The sequence below is a fragment of the Oncorhynchus mykiss genome, chromosome 2, assembly GCF_057628025.1.
Source record: "Oncorhynchus mykiss isolate SJ-2025 chromosome 2, ASM5762802v1, whole genome shotgun sequence".
Lineage (NCBI taxonomy): Eukaryota > Metazoa > Chordata > Actinopteri > Salmoniformes > Salmonidae > Oncorhynchus > Oncorhynchus mykiss.
In genome coordinates this window covers 64279089-64300031 of record NC_143023.1, presented here as the reverse complement: position 1 = coordinate 64300031, position 20943 = coordinate 64279089, and the positions used below count along the sequence as shown (strand labels likewise).

At 45.9% G+C, this 20943-nt stretch overlaps 1 protein-coding gene across 1 annotated transcript in view; it reads right to left on the bottom strand.

Moving 5' to 3' along the window:
• LOC110493669 (A disintegrin and metalloproteinase with thrombospondin motifs 20) overlaps nucleotides 1–20943 on the bottom strand; it is a 132553-nt gene that overhangs the window by 3058 nt on the left and 108552 nt on the right. The window contains exons 28-37 of the mRNA XM_036952909.2: nucleotides 19313–19480; nucleotides 8415–8588; nucleotides 6530–6700; nucleotides 4791–4985; nucleotides 4468–4597; nucleotides 2550–2644; nucleotides 2368–2462; nucleotides 1737–1870; nucleotides 514–605; nucleotides 7–111 (exon numbers count right to left, since the gene is read on the bottom strand). Coding sequence (XP_036808804.2) covers nucleotides 7–111; nucleotides 514–605; nucleotides 1737–1870; nucleotides 2368–2462; nucleotides 2550–2644; nucleotides 4468–4597; nucleotides 4791–4985; nucleotides 6530–6700; nucleotides 8415–8588; nucleotides 19313–19480 — 1359 coding nt within the window. The remainder of the gene's footprint in view (nucleotides 1–6; nucleotides 112–513; nucleotides 606–1736; nucleotides 1871–2367; nucleotides 2463–2549; nucleotides 2645–4467; nucleotides 4598–4790; nucleotides 4986–6529; nucleotides 6701–8414; nucleotides 8589–19312; nucleotides 19481–20943) is intronic.

The window sequence follows — 20943 nt, the reverse complement described above, 5'->3', positions numbered from 1 at the left end:
CCTTACCTCTGATCTGTGGACTTTGACAGAGACATAGTTGCCCTGTGAGGTCCACTTGGTTGTCTCAGCCACCTTCAGACCAGTCCCTATGAGGTTGATGCTAAACTGGCCCTGCGGAAGCACACCAGAGTGATTACAATAGACCAACAAACTGAAACTGTTTTAAGTGGACCTGATCAGGAATCAAAAACAGTCAATTAGGCTGTATCTAATTTCCATTCCGGTGGCGGACAACTAAAGCACCACGGTACAGTGGGCAGACACACTGAGCTCCACTGGACGGTTAAATGTGATTCTGTGGTTACTACCCTGGTGAAAACTGGGAAAACGTACGATTTCACACTTCTCTCCAGTTAACAGACTGGACGGGTCAGGTCAGTAAAACCCAGTCAGACAGAACTGAATTTCAACACCTCGGCCAGCAAAGGTTGGCTCAAGGCACCCATCAAGACATACAGGCATACAGATTATAGTCTGTCATTTATAGACTCACAAATGGTCTGTGTTTCATACCTGAGGACACTTGGCAGCGCTGTAACAGTCTCCCGCCGTGGCGAACGGGACGGGACGGCCAAGCAGGGTCTGAGAGAACTGCAGGTCTGTGGCTGGTACACAACGCAGAGACACAGAGCATATGAAGGTCACAGTCAATACACAGACACATGAGTAGGAGACGAGGGGCTCTTACAACTACCTTGGCTTAAGGCCTAACGACATGACATTTAAGATGATCTTAGTTCCCCTGTTTTTACGGCTTCGTCTCGCATGGTGACCATGACCAGTGCGCTCCCTCCCTCCTAGTCTCCCTCCCCCTCTCTCTCCCCCCTCTCTCTCTCTTTCCTTCCTTCCCTCTCCCTCCCTGTGTCTCTCTCTCTCTCCCTTCCCTCCCTGTCTCTCTCTTTCTCTCTCCCTTCCCTCCCTGTCTCCCCCTCTCTCTCCCTCTCTCTCTTTGTAAAGTTAATGAGAAACACATTGCACAGCTAGAGCAGCTCATAATCTAAGTCATTATTCTTCTTCTTTTTTTTTTTTTAAGAGTCAAGCCCAAATGGGTTCCTTGCAGTGGGAGGGGAGGGCCTGGCGTGGTGGGAACATGTGCTGTCAGGACCAGAGTAGACAGGGAATGGGATGGGATGGGAAGATGACTGCATGGGTTCTGTGAAGTGGTGGAGTGGAGTGGTGGGCTCCCTCCTCCTAGCCGCACACACATATAATTACCACATATCCTGACCACGCCACATGTGCACTAATCTAAGGCATGCTCAGGGACAACAGGAGAGGTTGGGCTGGACGTCGTAATGGGCAGAGGATAGGAATATTGCCTGGAGATGTTGCGTGTGTGTGTGTGTGTGTGTGTGTATAAGAGAGAGAGAGAGTATGTGTGACTCCCGATGTGTATGTCAAAAAACACAATCGATTTTGTGTGTGTGTACGAGCATTTGTGTGTTTGTGAGTATGCCTGCGTGTAACCATGTGTCTGTGAGTTTGTGTCTTAAAGGGGACTGCTTTGACTCTATCCCAGTGACGTGACCAAGGCCCGTTGAAAGGCGATTATCGCAATTTCTGTGAGGAGTATGGCGAAAGGTGTTCAAAATTGCATTCGGTGAGCAATTCCCTCTTGGCAAGGCGTTATTCCGTGCTGTGGGTAAGAGGAGTGGGGTGTGTGCAGGGGTAAAACAACATGGATGTGTGGTCTCATTACAGTGGAGTGGTCAGGCAATCACATGGTCATTACTCACTCATTATCCTCAGGGAGCTGATGTCCAGGCGGACCTTGTGGAAGAGAGTGTATCCCGCTGCAGAGTAATCGTTCCTGCAGTCACAGTCCTGCCTTCTGCTGCCATTATACGGGCACTCAAAAGGGTTCAGCAACCTAGACGTTAAAAATAATGGTACAGATAAGGTACATTCCTTATATGGAAAATACAGTACATTCTGTCTGTAGACAGAACATGTTGCCTGGTCAGGCTGTATCACAACCGGCCGTGATGGGGAGTCCCATAGGGCGGTGCACAATTGGCCCAGCGTCGTCCGAGGTAGGGTCAGTTAAGTCAGTTATGAACAAATTCTTATTTACAATGACGGCCTACACCAGCCAAACCCGGAAGACGCTGGGCCATAATCAAGGTATATATTTTTTTTTAAATACAGGAACGAATCCTATACATGTTGTCACTCATAACATACACTGGCAACAGGGTGGTAGAGCATGGTGCTTGCAAGACCAGGGTTGTGGGTTCAATTCCCATGGGGGACCAGTAAGAGAAAATGTTTGCACTCACTACTGTAAGTTGCTGTGGGAAAGAGTGTCTGCTAAATGACTCGAATGTCAATTGTTGCAGGAGAATAATCTGATTTCAACAAGCACACCTGTATCCATAGACCTCCGAGTAGTTGTCTGTCTGACCACTCCGCAGGGTAACATATTCCTTAGGGAAATCAGTCTGCATCTCAGCACAGAAGATCTAGGAGGAAACACACATCGAGACAACAGATGAGGATGTGGCTGAATGACGAAGTGATGGGAAGTTATTTTGACAGAGCACACACACCTGCAGTATCCTGGACTTGACCTTCAGGTAGAACTCCCCATCCATCCTCACTTCCTGTCTCATCTGGACCTCTCTGCAGGACACGAACAGCTGACCTGTGATCAGGAATAAGAGGGAGCACCTTTGGTTTTACAGTATTATAGGGGATGGTGCCCGTCAATATGTAGGTCAATATGAACATAACAGGATACTTAACTCTGAAATGAAAATGACCATGAAAAACAAAGTTACAAAGTACAGATATTAGAACGTTATTTTAACTAATCATTTCATATACATTACCGTTCAAATGTTTGGGGTCACTTAGTTTGGAATCACTTTGTGTTAGGGAGTAGTACACAGCGTTGGACGAGATCGTCAATTTCTTGGCAATTTCTCGCATGGATTAGCCTTCATTTCTCAGAACAGGAATTGACTGACGAGTTTCAGAAGAAAGTTCTTTGTTTCTGGCCATTTTGAGCCTGTAATCGAACCCACAAATGCTGATGCTCCAGATACTCAACTAGTCTAAAGAAGGCCAGTTTTATTGTTTCTTTAATCAGGACAGTGTTCAGCTGTGCTAACATAATTGCAAAAGGGTTTTCTAATGATCAATTAGCCTTTTAAAATGATAAACTTGGATTAGCTAACACAACGTGCCATTGGAACACAGGAGTGATGGTTGCTGATAATGGGCCTCTGTACGCCTATGTAGATATTCCATAAAAAATCAGCCGTTTCCAGCTACAATAGTCATTTACAACATTAACAATGTCTACACTGTATTTCTGATCAATTTGATGTTATTTTAACGAACAGAAAAATGAGCTTTTCTTTCAAAAACAAGGACATTTCTAAGTGACCCCAAACTTTTGAACAGTAGTGTAACTGTAGCGTATAATGGAAGAGTCCCCGTGGTGCTACAGTAGACTTCACATAAGTCAGTAAATTATCGTGTTCCACAAAACGTTAGAAGCATTCCAATAAATAAACAGCAGGAAAAACTCAACGAAAATGATTTGTATCTGGTCAAGGTGTAAGTAGGAGTTCAACACTGGGGGGGCCTTGTTAAAAACATCTCTCTTTGTTTACATTCCCCCCACAGTTGTTCCTGTGCGGTTGGAGGCCAGAACTCTCCGATTAGCTGATAGTATGAATACTTTACTGGTGAACCGGCTGTCAACCGAGCATTTTCCTTTCGCCCGATGCCTGACTTGGCAAGAGACTTAACGGCAGAATGCTCCACAGAGAGACTGTGTCTAAACATCTGAGATGTGGGGAATGAACCTGCAAACCTGGAGCCGACTCAGCTAACACACAGCCAGGGTCAGGAGTGAAGGTCTCCCACGGCCTCAGCCCCAGACCCAGTCACGGAACCAGACCCAATCTCAGACTCAACTCCAGTCTTAACCCCAACCGTAGCACACTGCAAGCTGTCTGTCACCAACTCAATATTTATTGTGTCAGAAATCAACTTCTCCAAGAGAGGCTTAAAATCAAGGTTAACGTAAAGTGTTCAAATAAAGAAACAAGTTGACATTCTATAAACACCATCAGACAAATCACAATATACAGCACAGTCTATTCAATACTATTACTATACACATTCCTGTTTGGCAATAAGCACTGCATGGATCAGACAAGTTGGCAAGGAAAGCACATCTACATTTTAGGCCTAATACTTCAGGGAGAGGCTGTGTAGAAATAGTGGAGATGAGTAGCAGAGAGGCTGTGTAGAAATAGTGGAGATGAGTAGCAGAGAGGCTGTGTAGAAATAGTGGAGATGAGTAGTAGAGAGGCTGTGTAGAAATAGTGGAGATGAGTAGTGGAGAGGCTGTGTAGAAATAGTGGAGATGAGTAGTAGAGAGACTGTGTAGAAATAGTGGAGATGAGTAGTAGAGAGGCTGTGTACACTAGAAGTAGTATTGTAGAGACTCACACTCTCTCTCTCGGCAGGCGGCCCGTGACTCGGGCCTCTCGGCTGGACGGCAGTGTTTGGACGGTTGGCCTTTAGAGGCCAGACACTCCAACCTGCGCTCCATCACTCCCGCTCCACACGTCTGGGAGCACTGAGGAGCACATAAAGGGCATCAATTACATGGAAACTACTGACACATTACACACTCACAGTACAAAACAAAACTGTATCAAGTAACTGTTGTTTCAATATCATGACCTGATACTGTTTACCAACCCCTCTCTCTCCCTCTCCCCATTCTCTCCATCCCCCTTTTTCTCTCTCTCAAACACACTGAAACACACCTTGCTCCATGGGCCAACTTTCCAGTAGGCAGCTTGTGGGCAGTCCCTAAGGAGGCACTGTCTGGTGCCAGGAGGGTGGGGCTCTGGACAGTGGGGGCGGGACTGTGCATCATATGGGTGCAGGGTCAGGGAGGATGGCATCACAGAGCAGGACACTATACGCTGCTGGTAGCCCACTCCACAGCTGGTAGAGCACTGGAAATCACACACAATGGAGATCACACCTTAGCGGATATACAGTGGGGCAAAAAAGTATTTAGTCAGCCACCAATTGTGCAAGTTCTCCCACTTAAAAAGATGAGAGAGGCCTGTAATTTTTTATCATAGGTACACTTCAACGATGACAGACAAAATTAGAAAAAAAATCCAGAAAATCACATTGTAGGATTTTCAATGAATTTATTTGCAAATGATGGTGGAAAATAAGTATTTGGTCAATAACAAACAAGCAAGATTTCTGGCTCTCATAGACCTGTAACTTCTTCTTTAAGAGGCTCCTCTGTCCTCCACTCGTTACCTGTATTAATGGCACCTGTTTGAACTTGTTATCAGTATAAAAGACACCTGTCCACAACCTCAAACAGTCACACTCCAAACTCCACTATGGCCAAGACCAAAGAGCTGTCAAAGGACACCAGAAACAAAATTGTAGACCTGCACCAGGATGGGAAGACTGAAGCTGCAATAGGTAAGCAGCTTGGTTTGAAGAAATCAACTGTGGGAGCAATTATTAGAAAATGGAAGACATACAAGACCACTGATAATCTCCCTCGATCTGGGGCTCCACGCAAGATCTCACCCCGTGGGGTCAAAACCTACTGTGAAGCATGGGGGTGAAAACATCATGCTTTGGGGCTGTTTTTCTGCAAAGGGACCAGGACGACTGATCCGTGTAAGGGAAAGAATGATTGGGGCCATGTATCGTGAGATTTTGAGTGAAAACCTCCTTCCATCAGCAAGGGCATTGAAGATGAAACGTGGCTGGGTCTTTCAGCATGACAATGATCCCAAACACACCGCCCGGGCAACGAAGGAGTGGCTTCGTAAGAAGCATTTCAAGGTCCTGGAGTGGCCTAGCCAGTCTCCAGATCTCAACCCCATAGAAAATCTTTGGAGGGAGTTGAAAGTCTGTGTTGCCCAGCAACAGCCCCAAAACATCACTGCTCTAGAGGAGATCTGCATGGAGGAATGGGCCAAAATACCAGTAACAGTGTGTGAAAACCTTGTGAAGACTTACAGAAAACGTTTGACCTCTGTCATTGCCAACAAAGGGTATATGACAAAGTATTGAGATAAACTTTTGTTATTGACCAAATACTTATTTTCCACCATAATTTGCAAATAAATTCATTAAAAATCCTACAATGTGATTTTCTGGATTTTTTTCCCTCATTTTGTCTGTCATAGTTGAAGTGTACCTATGATGAACATTACAGGCCTCTCTCATCTTTTTAAGTGGGAGAACTTGCACAATTGGTGGCTGACTAAATACTTTTTTGCCCCACTGTAGAGACATGTGGATTAACACAATATATCCATTTGTCTTTGACGACCTAGGCTAGTCAAATACTGTTGGGAAATCGTTACATCGAAGGACGCAAAGGTAGGCCTATCTAAAGGTATAATAATAATACATGGGATTTGAATAGCGCTTTTCAAGGACACAGTCGATTTGCAATTCTAGAAGTGAAAAAGTGACACAAACAGGAGGCAGGGGTTTCCTAAACCAAGGTTCCTACCTGTGACCACTCCCCTGTCATCCACGTGTAGTGGCAGGCTGCTCCACTGCAGGGCTGGCGCAGGGCAGGGCAAGACGAGGGGTCACAGAGGGCGTCCTGGACAGGGGTCAGCCCAGCCCCCACACACAGAACCTTCCTGTTCCTCATACCTTCTCCACAGGTGGCGTTACACTGCGGAGAACAGACAGAGGACAAGAACAACATGAGGGTCAGTCATCGTGTCAACATCAAAAGGCACTATACGTAATACAAGTGTAAACTTGTCCCCAGTCTCAATTGCTACCACATATAGATTCAACACATAGAGACAGAGAGAGAGACAGAGAGAGAGACAGAGAGAGAGACAGAGAGAGAGACAGAGAGAGAGACAGAGAGAGAGACAGAGAGACTGAGACAGAGAGACAGAGACAGAGAGACAGAGACAGAGAGACAGAGACAGAGAGACAGAGACAGAGAGAGAGAGAGAGAGAGAGAGAGAGAGCAAGAGCGCGAGAGAGAGAGAGAGAGAGAGCGAGAGAGAGAGAGAGAGTGAGAGAGAGAGAGAGAGAGAGAGAGAGAGAGAGAGAGAGAGAGAGAGAGAGAGAGAGAGAGAGAGCGAGAGAGAGAGAGAGGAGAGAGAGAGAGACGGCTGGCGGATGAGGTGAATACAGTAAAGTGTGGAACAAAGGGTAATGTCTTCAGATTGGCATAGGGGGCAGTGTTGGACCGCTAGCAGAGATATCCCCCGAGAAGTTCTGCCAGGTTTGGTTGTTTCCTCCAGATGGTCAAACTCTAGAAGAAAACGGTTCTGTCTAAAAATGTATTCTACACTTTAATGCACAGCAACACAGGCAGACAGGATCTGAGTGCGTGCAAACATTCCTGCACCAGGAAGCAGCACAAAGTCCTTACATGGCGCTCATCTTTTTGTGTCCTGAACTTTGGCGACAATGTAGGAGGGGGGGGGGGGGGACGACGACGACGACGACATGAAAGAAAGAGAGGGGCCAAGGGTAGAAAACACTGAGTTCAAGGGGACTGTTCAGTGCTCACGTCACACAGTGTAGTGCCCCTCGAAAAGACAAAAGCCGCAGAGCTGATACGGATCAGTGCTTTGAGGTTTGGATGTGATTTATCATAGACTGATGGTTATCATTCAAACCCTCATTGTGTGATGCAGGAGTGCTGGGCTACCTTAGCGACCTCACAAACACAGCTGGTCTGGTCCACTTGCTCTAGTCTAGTGGAAAGAGCTGTGTCCGAGCGCTGCCAATAACAAATCTGATGATTTTATGTCTTTCTCTCGCACACAAACACCCTAACCGCTGTGTATTCATTAAACACACATGCTAGCAACTGGAGTCTGCCTCTATTAACAAATGTATGTGAATATAATCAAATGATGAAATCGTATTTAAAAGCACATTGGCTCTCTGAAGTTCTGTCTCGGGACATTCAACAAATTCTCTTCCCCTTGTGGAATTTTGGGGAAGCGATGCATTCTAAACTGAGGTTCCACTTGGGGCTTAGTGTTTTGTGTGCTTGTCCAGTCACCCAGAAGACAAACATGTCCAGTGGACAGCCCCACTTCGTCACTGTGCCTCACACATGGCGGCCTTGCCTGGGTACTCTGGAGTGTTTTTTTAGGGGGGGGGGTTGGATAGTAAAGAGAGCACGTTGACGGTCGGCTACTGATCAAACCCTGAACAGGACCCATAGCACATAGAGGTGAATTCGAAGTTGGATGGGAGAAACCCCAAACCTACAATAAGACAGTTATATGGAGGGGCTGGTGACTCGCCCCTGTTTGTGTCAAAGGAGAAGGAAGAAGAAGAGAAAAGGGAAGTGAAATAGAAAGAAGGAGATGGAAAGACAAAGAGAAAGATAGACAGAGGTCAATACTTACATCTTGCCACTCTCCGGCTGCCCAGGTGTAATGGAGACACTCAGTAGCCTGGCAGGGCTGGGCAGTGGCAGGATGGTTGTGGGAACCACACAGCTCTTCTCTTACCCGTCCTGTACCCTTCAGTCTGCAGTACACTTCCCTGTTCTGGACCCCTACTCCACAGGGGACAGAGCACTACAAATACACACAAACACACAAACACACACGTTAGATTGCCTGACACAAAACACACACTGACAGAAAGAAGCACACACTATATAAGTCTGCACACAAAGGCGTTTCACGAACACCTTCAGCAGCCACTTTTTATTCCCTGATGCAACTTTTTGGTGATTTTAAACTCAGAGAGTTAATCATCTGATTACATTTCCTGCTCAGAGAACCTTTTCTGTCATTCCACTGGTACTGTAATCAATACGAATCAAATTGTATTCGTCATATGAGCCGAATACAACAGGTATTGGGAAATTGGGAAATGCTTACTTACGAGCCCCTAACCAACAGTGCAGTTTCAAAAAATATGGATAAGAATAAGAGATAAAAGTAACAAGTAATTAAAGAGCAGCAGTAAAAAATAACAATAAATACAGGGGGGTGCCGGTACAGAGTCAATGTGCGGGGGCACCGGTTAGTTGAGATAGTATGTACATGTAGGTAGAGTTAATTAAAGTGACTATGCACAACATAGAGTGGCAGTTGTGTGGAGAGGGGAGGGTGGGGGGTATCAAAATAGTCTGGGTAGCCATTTGACTAGATGTTCAGGAGTCGTATGGCATGGGCTGTAGCCACCAGATCTGAAATCTAAACCATAACACATACATTTTCCCATCATGTCCCCTCTCACCCTCTCTGACCGGGACTAAAGAAACATAAACTCAGCAACAAAAGAAATGTCCTCTCACTGTCAACTGTTTAATTTTCAGCAAACTTAACATGTATAAATATTTGTAGGAACATAACAAGATTCAACAACTGAGACATAAACTGAACAAGTTCCACAGACATGTGACTAACAGAAATGGAATAATGTGTCCCTGAAAAAAGGGGGGGGGGGTCAAAATCAAAAGTAACAATCACTATCTGGTGAGGCCACCAGCTGTATTAAGTACTGCAGTGCATCTCCTCTTCATTGACTGCACCAGATTTGCCAGTTCTTGCTGTGAGATGTTACCCCACTCCTCCACCAAGGCACCTGCAAGTTCCCGGACATTTCTGTGGGAAATAGCCCTAGCCCTCACCCTCCGATCCAACAGGTCCCAGACGTGCTCAATGGGATTGAGATCCGAGCCCTTCGCTGACCATGGCAGAACACTGACATTCCTGTCTTGCAGGAAATCACGCACAGAACGAGCAGTATGGCTGGTGGCATTGTCATGCTGGATGGTCATGTCAGGATGAGCCTGCAGGAAGGGTACCACATGAGGGAGGAGGATGTCTTCCCTGTAACGCACAGCATTGAGATTGCCTGCAATGACAACAAGCTCAGTCCGATGATGCTGTGACACACCGCCCCAGACCATGACGGACCCTCCACCTCCAAATCGATCCTGCTCCAGAGTACAAGCCTCGGTGTAACGCTCATTCCTTCGACGATAAACGCGAATCCAACCATCACCCCTGGTGAGACACTCATCAGTGAAGAGCACTTTTTGCCAGTCCTGTCTGGTCCAGCGAAGGTGGGTTTGTGTAGGTGACGTTGTTGCCAGCGATGTCTGGTGAGGACCTGCCTTACAACAGGCCTACAAGCTCTCAGTTCAGCCTCTTTCAGCCTCTCTCAGCCTATTGCGCACAGTCTGAGCACTGATGGAGGGATTGTGCATGTTGTTGCCATCCTGTACCTGTCCCGCAGGTGTGATGTTCAGATGTACCGATCCTGTGCAGGTGCTGTTACACGTGGTCTACCACTGCGAGGACGATCAGCTGTCTGTCCTGTCTCCCTGTCTTAGGCGCCTCACAGTACGGACATTGCAATTTATTGCCCTGGCCACATCTGCAGTCCTCATGCCTCCTTGCAGCATGCTTAAGGCATGTTCACGCAGATGAGCAGGGAACCTGGGCATCTTTCTTTTGGTGTTTTTCAGAGTCAGTAGAAAGGCCTCTTTAGTGTCCTAAGTTTTCATAACTGTGACCTTAATTGCCTACCGTCTGTAAGCTGTTAGTGTCTTAACGACCGTTCCACTGGTGCATGTTCATTAATTGTTTATTGTTCATTGAACAAGCATGGGAAGTGATTGAACCCTTTACAATGAAGATCTGTGAAGTTATTTGGATTTTTATAAATGATCTTTGAAAGACAGGGTCCTGAAAAAGGGATGTTTCTTTTTTTGCTGAGTTTATATGCTTCGTTTAGTCTGCTGGGTTTGATTCACAGGCTTTAAAACGATATTTTGGTATTTGTTTCATAAGTCCATTGTTGACATAGTCCCAAAATGTTTTGCTTGTCATCAAATCACATTTTCAAGATATGTAACTTCCAAAATACAGAAATCATCCCCATTTGATGCCCTTTGTAACATATGATGCTGCGTATTGACCAATACAAACAGAGAAATATGTTTTCCTCTGAGCCTGCATTCGTCGTGCCTGTGTGAGCCGTATTGTCAGTTCACTCACAGGTCTATCACATGGCCCATCTCTTTGATGCCATTGAGAATCCTACCTGCATGCCGAAGAAGCTCTCCAGAACATTAGAAAGAGGTTTCCTAGACAAAAGATTAAGCCATATCCTGGACTAAGAAGCATGTTTAATGGAGACTCTCTGCTCAAAGTGCTTTTTAGTCCAGGACTAGCTTAATCTGGGTCTGGAAACCAACCCCCAGGGTTCTAGAAGAAAGCTGTGTAAATACTATAGAGCCACATGTACTGTAAGTCCCATATATCCCGTTCGATCATTTATACAGTAGGCTATATCATGCTGTACTACAACTGTTTGCAGGCCTACGTCATCGTCTCTATGGTGTGCGGTTAGGTGAAGTCTTGCTCCTTATGTTTGGAAGGAGAACAAAAAGCATTAAGGGGAATCTGAACTCAGATGCAGGTCTAAGCCAAAGAACGAGGCCTCATTTAAAGGCTTGCGTTTTTAACATCCCATAGCGGGGTGTAATAGAGCCTCCTATTGCGATTTGAACAACAGTTATGGGTTAAGAAATGTGATTCTCTTTCCAAGAGACTTTTGGTTTTCATTGCTGAAGATCAAATTTATCCCAATTGAGCACACTATTCAATGTCGGACTATTCACTATTCAATGTTGGAGTTGAGCTTCTCCACAGACTGCTGCTCTCTACCCATCTGCAGTACGTCTGTTTGACATAAACATAGAATTTAGAATAGAATTAGAATAAGAATATACTAGAATGTGAACTAGTTATTCTAATTCTATGGGTTTTGATTGGATAGGACAGCGGACCCCAAAAACACGCCTTAGCACAGTGTGGTTGACCATAGAGAGGTGGAACATGCAGCTGTCACAGACGAATCAGTGGGAATGCCGCCACTCCACTCCCGAGCACGGGCCGCCCCACACCAAGAGCTCTACAGGCAGTCCTCACCCCTTCCTCATTTACCCTTCTCACACCCCCTTGTACCCCTTCACAGACCCCCATTCAGAGGCGACTGTGAGGGGGTTGAGAGGCTATCTGCTGAAAAGCCCAAACGGTGGGTGCTGAGGTTTCCAAAGTTGTCACAGGCATGAACGTTTAGATATGAAACATGTCTTTATGTTATAGTTGTGGATTTCATGGTTTCTGGTGGTATGTGGAGGGAGATGATTGCTTCCAGACACCAGGGAGGAAGAGTGAGAGGGAGAGTGAGGCCCTTAAGGGGAGTGGTCTCATGTGGGAAGACAGAGATGGGTTACCAATGCAAGCCCAATTGGGATTTCACAACCGCAGTTTAGGCGTGGAGAGCAGTGTGAGTTCACTTCATACAAGACCTGTTGATCTCACTTTGCTCCCCATCCTATGTCCAACACAAAAATAACTTAAATATATCATTAGAGTGAGAGAAGCAGTGAAAACTGGGGGATCTGGGGGGGTAATATAATATATTAGCATGAATATATACAGACAAAAACCGCACATATCATAGCATACCACAGGTTGCAGAGGGACTTACCATTTTTGGGGGGGAGAATAACTGTGAGAACATCATAAGGTCAGACTTTTGAAAAGGGTGTTTTACTCCAAAATGTATGAAAATAAAATGATGCTGACATCTAAAATATAATTTCCCCCTCCAGAAATGAGCCCAATATAACATATTGGTCCATATTATCAGACAGGTGTGCTATTTAGCAATAAGCATCATCACCTGATGTAGCCCACCTGATGCACCATAGTGGCTATAAATATACAGGCTGAGGGTTGCCCATCTGCATTTATCCCATTGGGCTAATCATTAGCTAGAACTCAATTTCTAAAGTCTAAACATTAGGCTCTTGTTGCTAGTTAGCACCACGTTGATTACTTTATACCTTCCACGGGCACTCAACCAACCAAGGATCATGTACTGTGAATATAATTTAGGCCTACCTGTTACAGCGGACCCTTGTTACATTTAGCCTTGGTCTTCCATATGCATTCAACGCCATTGGCGAGCGAATACACCATGCTGCTGCTGAAAACTCAGGCTCTAAAAATGTGCATTTTAGCCAACTAATTTATTGGATTTAAGAAATAAGTGTAGCCTAGTAACACTAGAAATCTCCGTGATCCTCCTCTTTTAACAGTGGCATTCAAAACTCATTTGAAAAGTGTATTTTCCTGCGACTGCATTAAGAATGTACAATGATGGGGCCTCCCGGGTGGCGCAGTGGTTAAGGGCGCTGTACTGCAGCGCCAGCTGCGCCACCAGAGACTCTGGGTTCGTGCCCAGGCTCTGTCATAACCGGCCGCGACAGGGAGGTCCGTGGGGCGACGCACAATTCGCCTAGCGTCATCCGGGTTAGGGAGGGTTTAGCTAGTAGGGAAATCCTTGTCTCATCGCGCACCAGCAACTCCTGTGGCGGGCAGGGCGCAGTGCGCGCTAACCAAGGTTGCCAGGTGCACGGTGTTTCCTCCGACACATTGGTGCGGCTGGCTTCCGGGTTGGATGGCGCTGTGTTAAGAAGCAGTGCGGCTTGGTTGGGTATTGGAGGACGCATGACTTTCAACCTTCGTCTCTCCCGAGTTGTAGCGATGAGACAAGATAGTAGCTACTAAACAATTGGATACCACGAAATTGTGGCGAAAAAGAACAAAAAAAGAATGTACAATAATGACTGGATATGCATATTTCTCGCCCTGTGTGGCACTCACAATTTGAATGCGCCTCGAGATGAATAGGATTTTTATCTTGCATAGAATACGATAGGCTGAACAATTGAATTAGGTAAACTATTCTACTACAGTATGGGGTTGTCTGATTTTGCTGTTGCTTACTCGTGTTGTTGGCTGTGGAAAATGTAATGTGCACAACTGTTTTTCATTAGATCATTCAAATAGTTTAACGAAAGGTACTGGATTTCAGCTCTGCCCGGCTCTCATTTGGATCATAGATGTCGGGTCTCGGACCTGGCGGGACCCAGGACTCAGACTCGGCTGGACCCTGGCCCAATTTAACCCCTGCGTATATATTCTCTAGAGTGTGTTTTATGGACAGATACAGATACTCCCTATGCTCCCCCCACCTCGGTACACCTGAAAAAGCTCCCTCCACCTTCATCTCCTTTACTCTCTGGCGGCCTTGTGATACATTTGGGCTCATGGCTTTTCCCCTCTCCCTGCGCTGGCCCCCTGGCTGTGCCTTCTGACCCAGTGTGACTCTGGTTCCATAAGTGCTGTCACACCCCTGACACAGTCGCCGCACGCTCGTTCGGCAGACACCAAGAGAGTGTGGTCGGCTCCGCCAGGACTGTGACCTCACAGGTCCCCCACCACCTCCCCCACCCAGTTTTATTAATTGTATTTTTTATTTCACCTTTAATTAACCAGGTAGGCTAATTGAGAAAAAGTTCTCATTTACAACTGGCCAAGATAAAGCAAAGCAGTGCGACACAAACAACAACACAGAGTTACACATGCAATAAACAAACATACAGTCAAGAACACAATAGAAGAAAGTCTATATACAGTGTGTGCAAATGAGCTAAGATAAGGGAGGTAAGGCAATAAATAGGCCATAGTGGCAAATAATTACAGTTTAGAAATTACTGGAGTGATAGATGTGCAGAAGATGGAGTGATAGATGTAAATTACTGGAGTGATAGATGTGATAGATGTGCAGAAGATGGAGTGATAGATGTAAATTACTGGAGTGATAGATGTGATAGATGTGCAGAAGATGAATGTGCAAGTAGAGATACTGGGGTGCAAAGGAGCAAAATAAATAAATAACAGTATGGGGATGAGGTAGTTAGATTGGCAATTTACAGATGGGCTATGTACAGGTCCAGTGATCTGTGAGCTGCTCGGACAGCTGGTGCTTAAAGTTAGTGAGGGAGATATGAGTCTTCAGCTTCAGTGATTTTTACAATTCGTTTCAGTCATTGGCAGCAGAGAACTAGAAGGAAAGGTGGCCAAAGGAGGAATTGGCTTTAGGGGTGACCATATACCTGCTGGGGGTGAAATATACCTGCTGGAGCGGGTGCTACGGGTGGGTGCTGCTATGGTGATCAGTGAGCTGAGATAAGGTGGGGATTTACCAAGCAAAAACTTAAAGACTTGGATTGGAGATGCTTAATGTGAGTCTGGAAGGAGAGTTTACAGTCTAACAAGACACCTAGGTATTTGTAGTTGTCCACATATTCTAAGTCAGAACCGTCCAGAGTAGTGATGCTGGACGGGCGGGCGGGCAGGTGCAGGCAGTGATCGTTTGAAGAGCATGCATTTAGTTTTACTTGCATTTAAGAGCAGTTGGAGGCCACGGAAGGAGAGTTGTATGGCATTGAAGCTAATCTGGAGGTTAATTAACACAGTGTCCAAAGAAGGGCCAGAAGTATACAGAATGGTGTCGTCTGCGTAGTGGATCAGAGAATCACCAGCAGCAAGAGCCACATCATTGATGTATACAGAGAAAATAGTCGGCCCAAGAATTGAACCCCGTGGCACCCCCATAGAGACTGCCAGAGGTCCGGACAACAGGCCCTCCGATTTGACACACTGAACTCTGTCTGAGAAGTAGTTGGTGAACCAGGCGAGGCAGTCATTTGAGAAACTAAGGCTGTTGAGTCTGCCAATAAGAATGTGGTGATTGACAGTCGAAAGCCTTGGCCAGGTCAATGAATAAACATGCACAGTATTGTCTCTTATCGATCACGGTTATGATATCGTTTAGGACCTTGAGCATGGCTGAGGTGCACCCATGACCAGCTCGGAAACCAGATTGCAAAGCAGAGAAGGTACGGTGGGATAGGCAGGGTAGGATATATATAGGTCTGTAGCAGTTTGGGTCTAGAGTGTCTCCCCTTTGAAGAGGGGGATGACCGCGACAGCTTTCCAATCTTTGGGGATCTCAGAAGATACGAAAGAGAGGTTGAACAGGCTAGTAATAGGGGTGGCAACAATTTTGCCTGATCATTTTAGAAAGAGAGGGTCCAGATTGTCTTGCCCTGCTGATTTGTAGGGGTCCAGATTTTTCAGCTCTTTCAGAACATCAGCTATCTGGTTTTGGGTGAAGGAGAAATGGGGTGGCTTGGGCAAGTTGCTGTGGGGGTACAGCGCTGTTGACCAGGGTAGAGGTGGCCAGGTGGAAAGCATGGCCAGCCATAGAAAAATGCTTATTGAAATTCTCAATTATTGTGGATTTATCGGTGGTGACAGTGTTTCCTAGCCTCAGTGCAGTGGGCAGCTGGGAGGAGGCGCTCTTATTCTCCATGGACTTTACAGTGTCCCAGAACTTTTTGGAGTTTGTGCTGCAGGATGCAAATTTCTCTTTGAAAAAGCTAGACTTTGCTTTCCTAACTACCTGTGTATATTGGTTCCTAACTTACCTGAAAAGTTGCATATCGTGGGAGCTATTCGATGCTAATGCCGTACGCCACAGGATGTTTTTGAGCTGGTCAAGGGCAGTCAGGTCTGGAGTGAACCACGGGCTATATCTGTTCCTGGTTCAACATTTTGCTTATTTAAGATTGTGAGGAAAGCACTTTTAAAGAATAACCAGGCATCTTCTATTGACGAAATTAGGTCAATATCCTTCCAGGATACCGGGCCAGGTCGATTAGAAAGGCCTGCTCGTGTTTTAGGGAGTTTTGACAGTGATGAGGGTCGTTTGACCGCAGACCCATTACGGACGCAAGAAATGAGGCAGCGATTGCTGAGATCCTGGTTGAAGACAGCAGAGGTGTATTTGGAGGGCAGGTAGGTTAGGATGATATCTATGTGCCTGTTTTTACGGATTTGGGGTTGTACCTGGTAGGTTAATTGATAATTTGTGTGAGATTGAGGGCATCAAGCTTAGGATGGCCGGGTGTTAAGCATGTCCCAGTTTAGGTCACCTAACAGCACAAGATAGCTGGGGGCAATCAATTCACATATGGTGTCCAGGGCACAGCTGGGGGCAGAAGGTGGTCTATAGCAAGTGGCAACGGTAAGAGACTTGTTTCTGCAAAGGTGGATTTTTAAAAGTAGAAGCCCGAATTGTTTGGACACAGACCTGGATAGTAAGACAGAACTCTGCAGTAGATTGCAACTCCGACCCCTTTGGCAGTTCTATCTTGTCGGAAAATGTTATAGTTATGGATTGAAATGTCATGTTTTTTTGGTGGCCTTCCTAAGCCAGGATTCAGACACGGCTAGGACATCCGGGTTGGCAGCGTGTGCTAAAGCAGTGAATAAAACAAACTTAGGGAGGAGGCTTCTAATGTTAACATGGATGAAACCAAGGCTTTTTCGGATACAGAAATCAACAAATGAGAGTGCCTGGGGAATGGGAGTAGAGCTAGGCACTGTAGGGCATGGCTTAACCTCTACATCACCAGAGGAGCAGAGGAGGAGTAGAATAAGGGTATGGCTAAAGGCTATAAGAAGTGTTTGTCTAGTACGTTCGTAACAGAGAGTAAAAGGAGCAGGTATTTGGGTGCGGTAGAATGGATTCAATGCATAATGTACAGACAAAGATATGTTAGGCTATAAATACAGTGGAGGTAAACCTAGGCATTGAGTGATGATGAGAGGTATTGTCTCTAGAGACATCAATTAAACCAGGTGAGGTCACCGCATGTGTGGGAAGTGGGACAAGAGGGTTAGCTGAGGCATATTGAGCAGGGCTGGGGGCTCTACAGTGAAATAAGACAATAATCACTAACCAAAACAGCAATGGACAAGGCATATTGACATTCGGGAGAGGTATGTGTAGCCGAGTGATCAAAGGGTCCAATGAGTAGCTGGACGGGCTGGAAACATGGCGATTCAGACAGCTAGCGGGCCGGGGATAGCAGAAGGGCCTTAGACGGACATTGCAACGGAAGAACTCTGTTGTAGCCCCCTCGTGCGGTTACGTCAGCAGACCAGTCGTGATGGATCAGCAGGGGTTTGTGTAGTTAAAGGGTCCAGGCCAATTGGCAAAATACGTATAGTAGCCCAAGAATTTGATTGACCACTTCAGCTAAAAGTCTGGTATGCTCTAGACAGCTATCGGGCCGCGGCTAGCAGGCTAGCAGATGGGCATTCAGGGAACGTTGCGACGGAGGAGCCTGTTGAAAAACCCTCTTGGGCGGATTACGTCGGTAGTCCAGTCGTGATGGATCGGCGGGGCTCCTTGTCGGCAGTAAAAGGGGTCCAGGCCAATTGGCAGAATAGGTATTGTAGCCCAAGGAGTTGCTGATGGACCTCTTCAGCTAGCCGGGAGATGGGCTTAGCATAGGCTAGCTCCAGGCTAATTGGTTCTTGTTTCGGGACAGGGATGTTAGCCAGGAGAAGCCAATCAGGATAGCAGCGAGCTAGCTGCAATGATCCAGGTGAAGAGGTTCAACGCTTGCGGTAGGAATCCGGAAATATGGAGAAAAAGGAGTCCGATAAGCTCTGGGTTGTCTCATGCTGTGCAGACTGGCAGGAGTTGTCTGGGCTAAAGGTTAGCTGTTGACCGGTTCTAAAGTAAATAAAATAGCAGATCCATACCACATTGGGTGAGGCGGATTGCAGGAGAGTATGTTGAAGTTGAGGTTAAGAAAAATGTAAAAAATATATGTGAAAAAAAAATATATATAAAGATATATACACGGCACACGACAACACGAAGACGCCTGACTGCTACACCATCTTGGAGAAGAAAAAATATATACTGTATGTATTTTTAAAAAGTGTCTCTCCTGCGTGTGCCCTTTGCACTGAAGTGTCTTGATTGCAGCCAGTCCAGCACTTCAGTAACCTGCTGTGCTTTGTGAATGATGATGTCTCTTCTACCACCATGCTTTTATCTATGTTGGACCGCCAACCTGGCTGTCCAAGTCTGGAACCATGTGCAATGTGACGTCCGTCTGTAGAAAGTAGGTACCTTCTTGCATTTGTGATGTTTGAAAAGTGTGAATTGCACATTCAAAATGTTGTCTAGCATGCTGCACCAGAAAGGCATTGGTGAATTAACCAATGCTGTCTTGATAACTAGTCAACCCCAGAAGAGGAAGAGAAAGCACAGCACAAGCTTTTTGGTATTCCCATAACATTTCTTCTCTCAAGTATACAAGTCTAGTGAATTGCATAAACAGTTATGTAAATCCAGCCTGTGGTGTTTAACTCACATCGGAAGGACAGAGGAATATGTCAACTGCTTAGTGATAGGACAGGTTCTTAGTGAGTACAGTACATCATCTACATCTGTGTTTGAGTTGTGTGTCCCAGCTGCTAGAGGTGAGCTTGTTAGCTTTAGAGAGGCCAGGGGGTATTTCGAGAGTGTGTGGGGACGGGGTGGCGTGAACACATACCTCGCTCCACCTGTTGGCTTTCCAGTTGGGGCATCCCCGGGCTCGGCAGGCCTTTTGTGTCCGGGGACGTGACAGATGACTGCAGTGATCTTCCTCTATTTGGGTTTGGTTTGGGTAAACACAGGCTATCTCCCGCTCCTTGGTCCCACGGCCACAGCTCACAGAACACTAGAGAGAAAGCGACAGGGAGAGAAAAATGTAAATGGGGGCAGTGCGTGTAGAGGTTCTAATGAAAGCTTTTCCAACAACATTTGTTGAAATAATGCTGATACCCGCTGCTCAGAGCCATGTTCTAAAATGTATATAAGTATCCAACACACTGCTTTGCTCAACATAGATGTCTTCAGTGTATGAGATGGAGAAAAACGCTCTTGATTTGTTGCTGCATCTCATGGCCAAGTAAACAAGCTATAAACCACTTTTGGCTAAACTAATCATGACATGGATTTCTGTAAAGCATCCACTGAACACCCAGGTTTGAATGCAGTCCCGTCTTTAACCTGTAAACACTGAACATAGTGTAGGGCACAAACTAGAGAGAGAGACACACACACAAGCTTAGGAGAGAGAAGACTCACAGAGCTAAAATACCAGGATGCATACATATGGCTAGACAATCATCTGGTTTCAATAAGAAGCTGTACGATGCTTCAGGAAAGCTACAGAGAGAAAAAAAACAACTCAACGAATAAAAAGCAGAGACCCTGATCAGACCCGGAGCCTTCATAAAGCCCCGTGCCTGAGATGACGGTCGGTTGGTAGATTAAAATATTCTACATTATTGCGTCTTCATGAGGCCAGACAGCAATTAGAGAGCCAACTATTTCTGCTCTCAGTGAGAGAGGGAGTGAGCCCCCTTACACAAAGCCACTCCAAAATGGGGTATTGGAATAGAGTGCAACAAGACGAGGAGAACTCTGTTTTGTCTTTAGCATATTTTACAGCCCAGATAAACATAATATGCATTTTCCCTTAATTATGATGTTAGAATGTTGCATAACACCAAACCAAATGCCATGCATTTTCCTTCGTCAGGCCTCATGGTAAACTTGTGGTGGTTACAGTACACTATATTGGACTGACTGTGCTGTGATGGAACTATTTGAGGAAAATGTATTTGAGACAAGTAGACATACTGTAGTGAGTTCTAAGAAAAGCTGGTCCTTTTTTTTTTGGACAACAGGAGCTGTAGGATCTGGAGAAGGAGTTTTTTTTCACTAACGGAGGAGAAGCATTCTAGCACTCAGAGAGACACACGTCTGCGCAACACTCGGTGAGTGTACTCTAGTACCCAGTAACCCCTTCAAACAGAGGCATCTCCTGCTCTCTTCTCTTCTTTACTGTGGTGCGGGCAGTGCTCGACACCACGCACACACACATCGTACACAGTGTAATTACCAAGGTATTTTAAACACAGGGCTTAGCTCGGGTGACAAGGAGACATCAAAGCTGCCCGCGTTGACTGGCTACTCCTAAACGTGGCAGACTCTCATACCCGCTGCACGCTCACTCAGAGATGATAACACTACTCCTTCCACTTCAGGCAGAAACAGAGACAGGCAAACATGTATGGGCGGGGGGAGCGGGTGGAGGGGGGGTTAGCCCCTCCTTACTGCTGTAAGAGAAGAAGA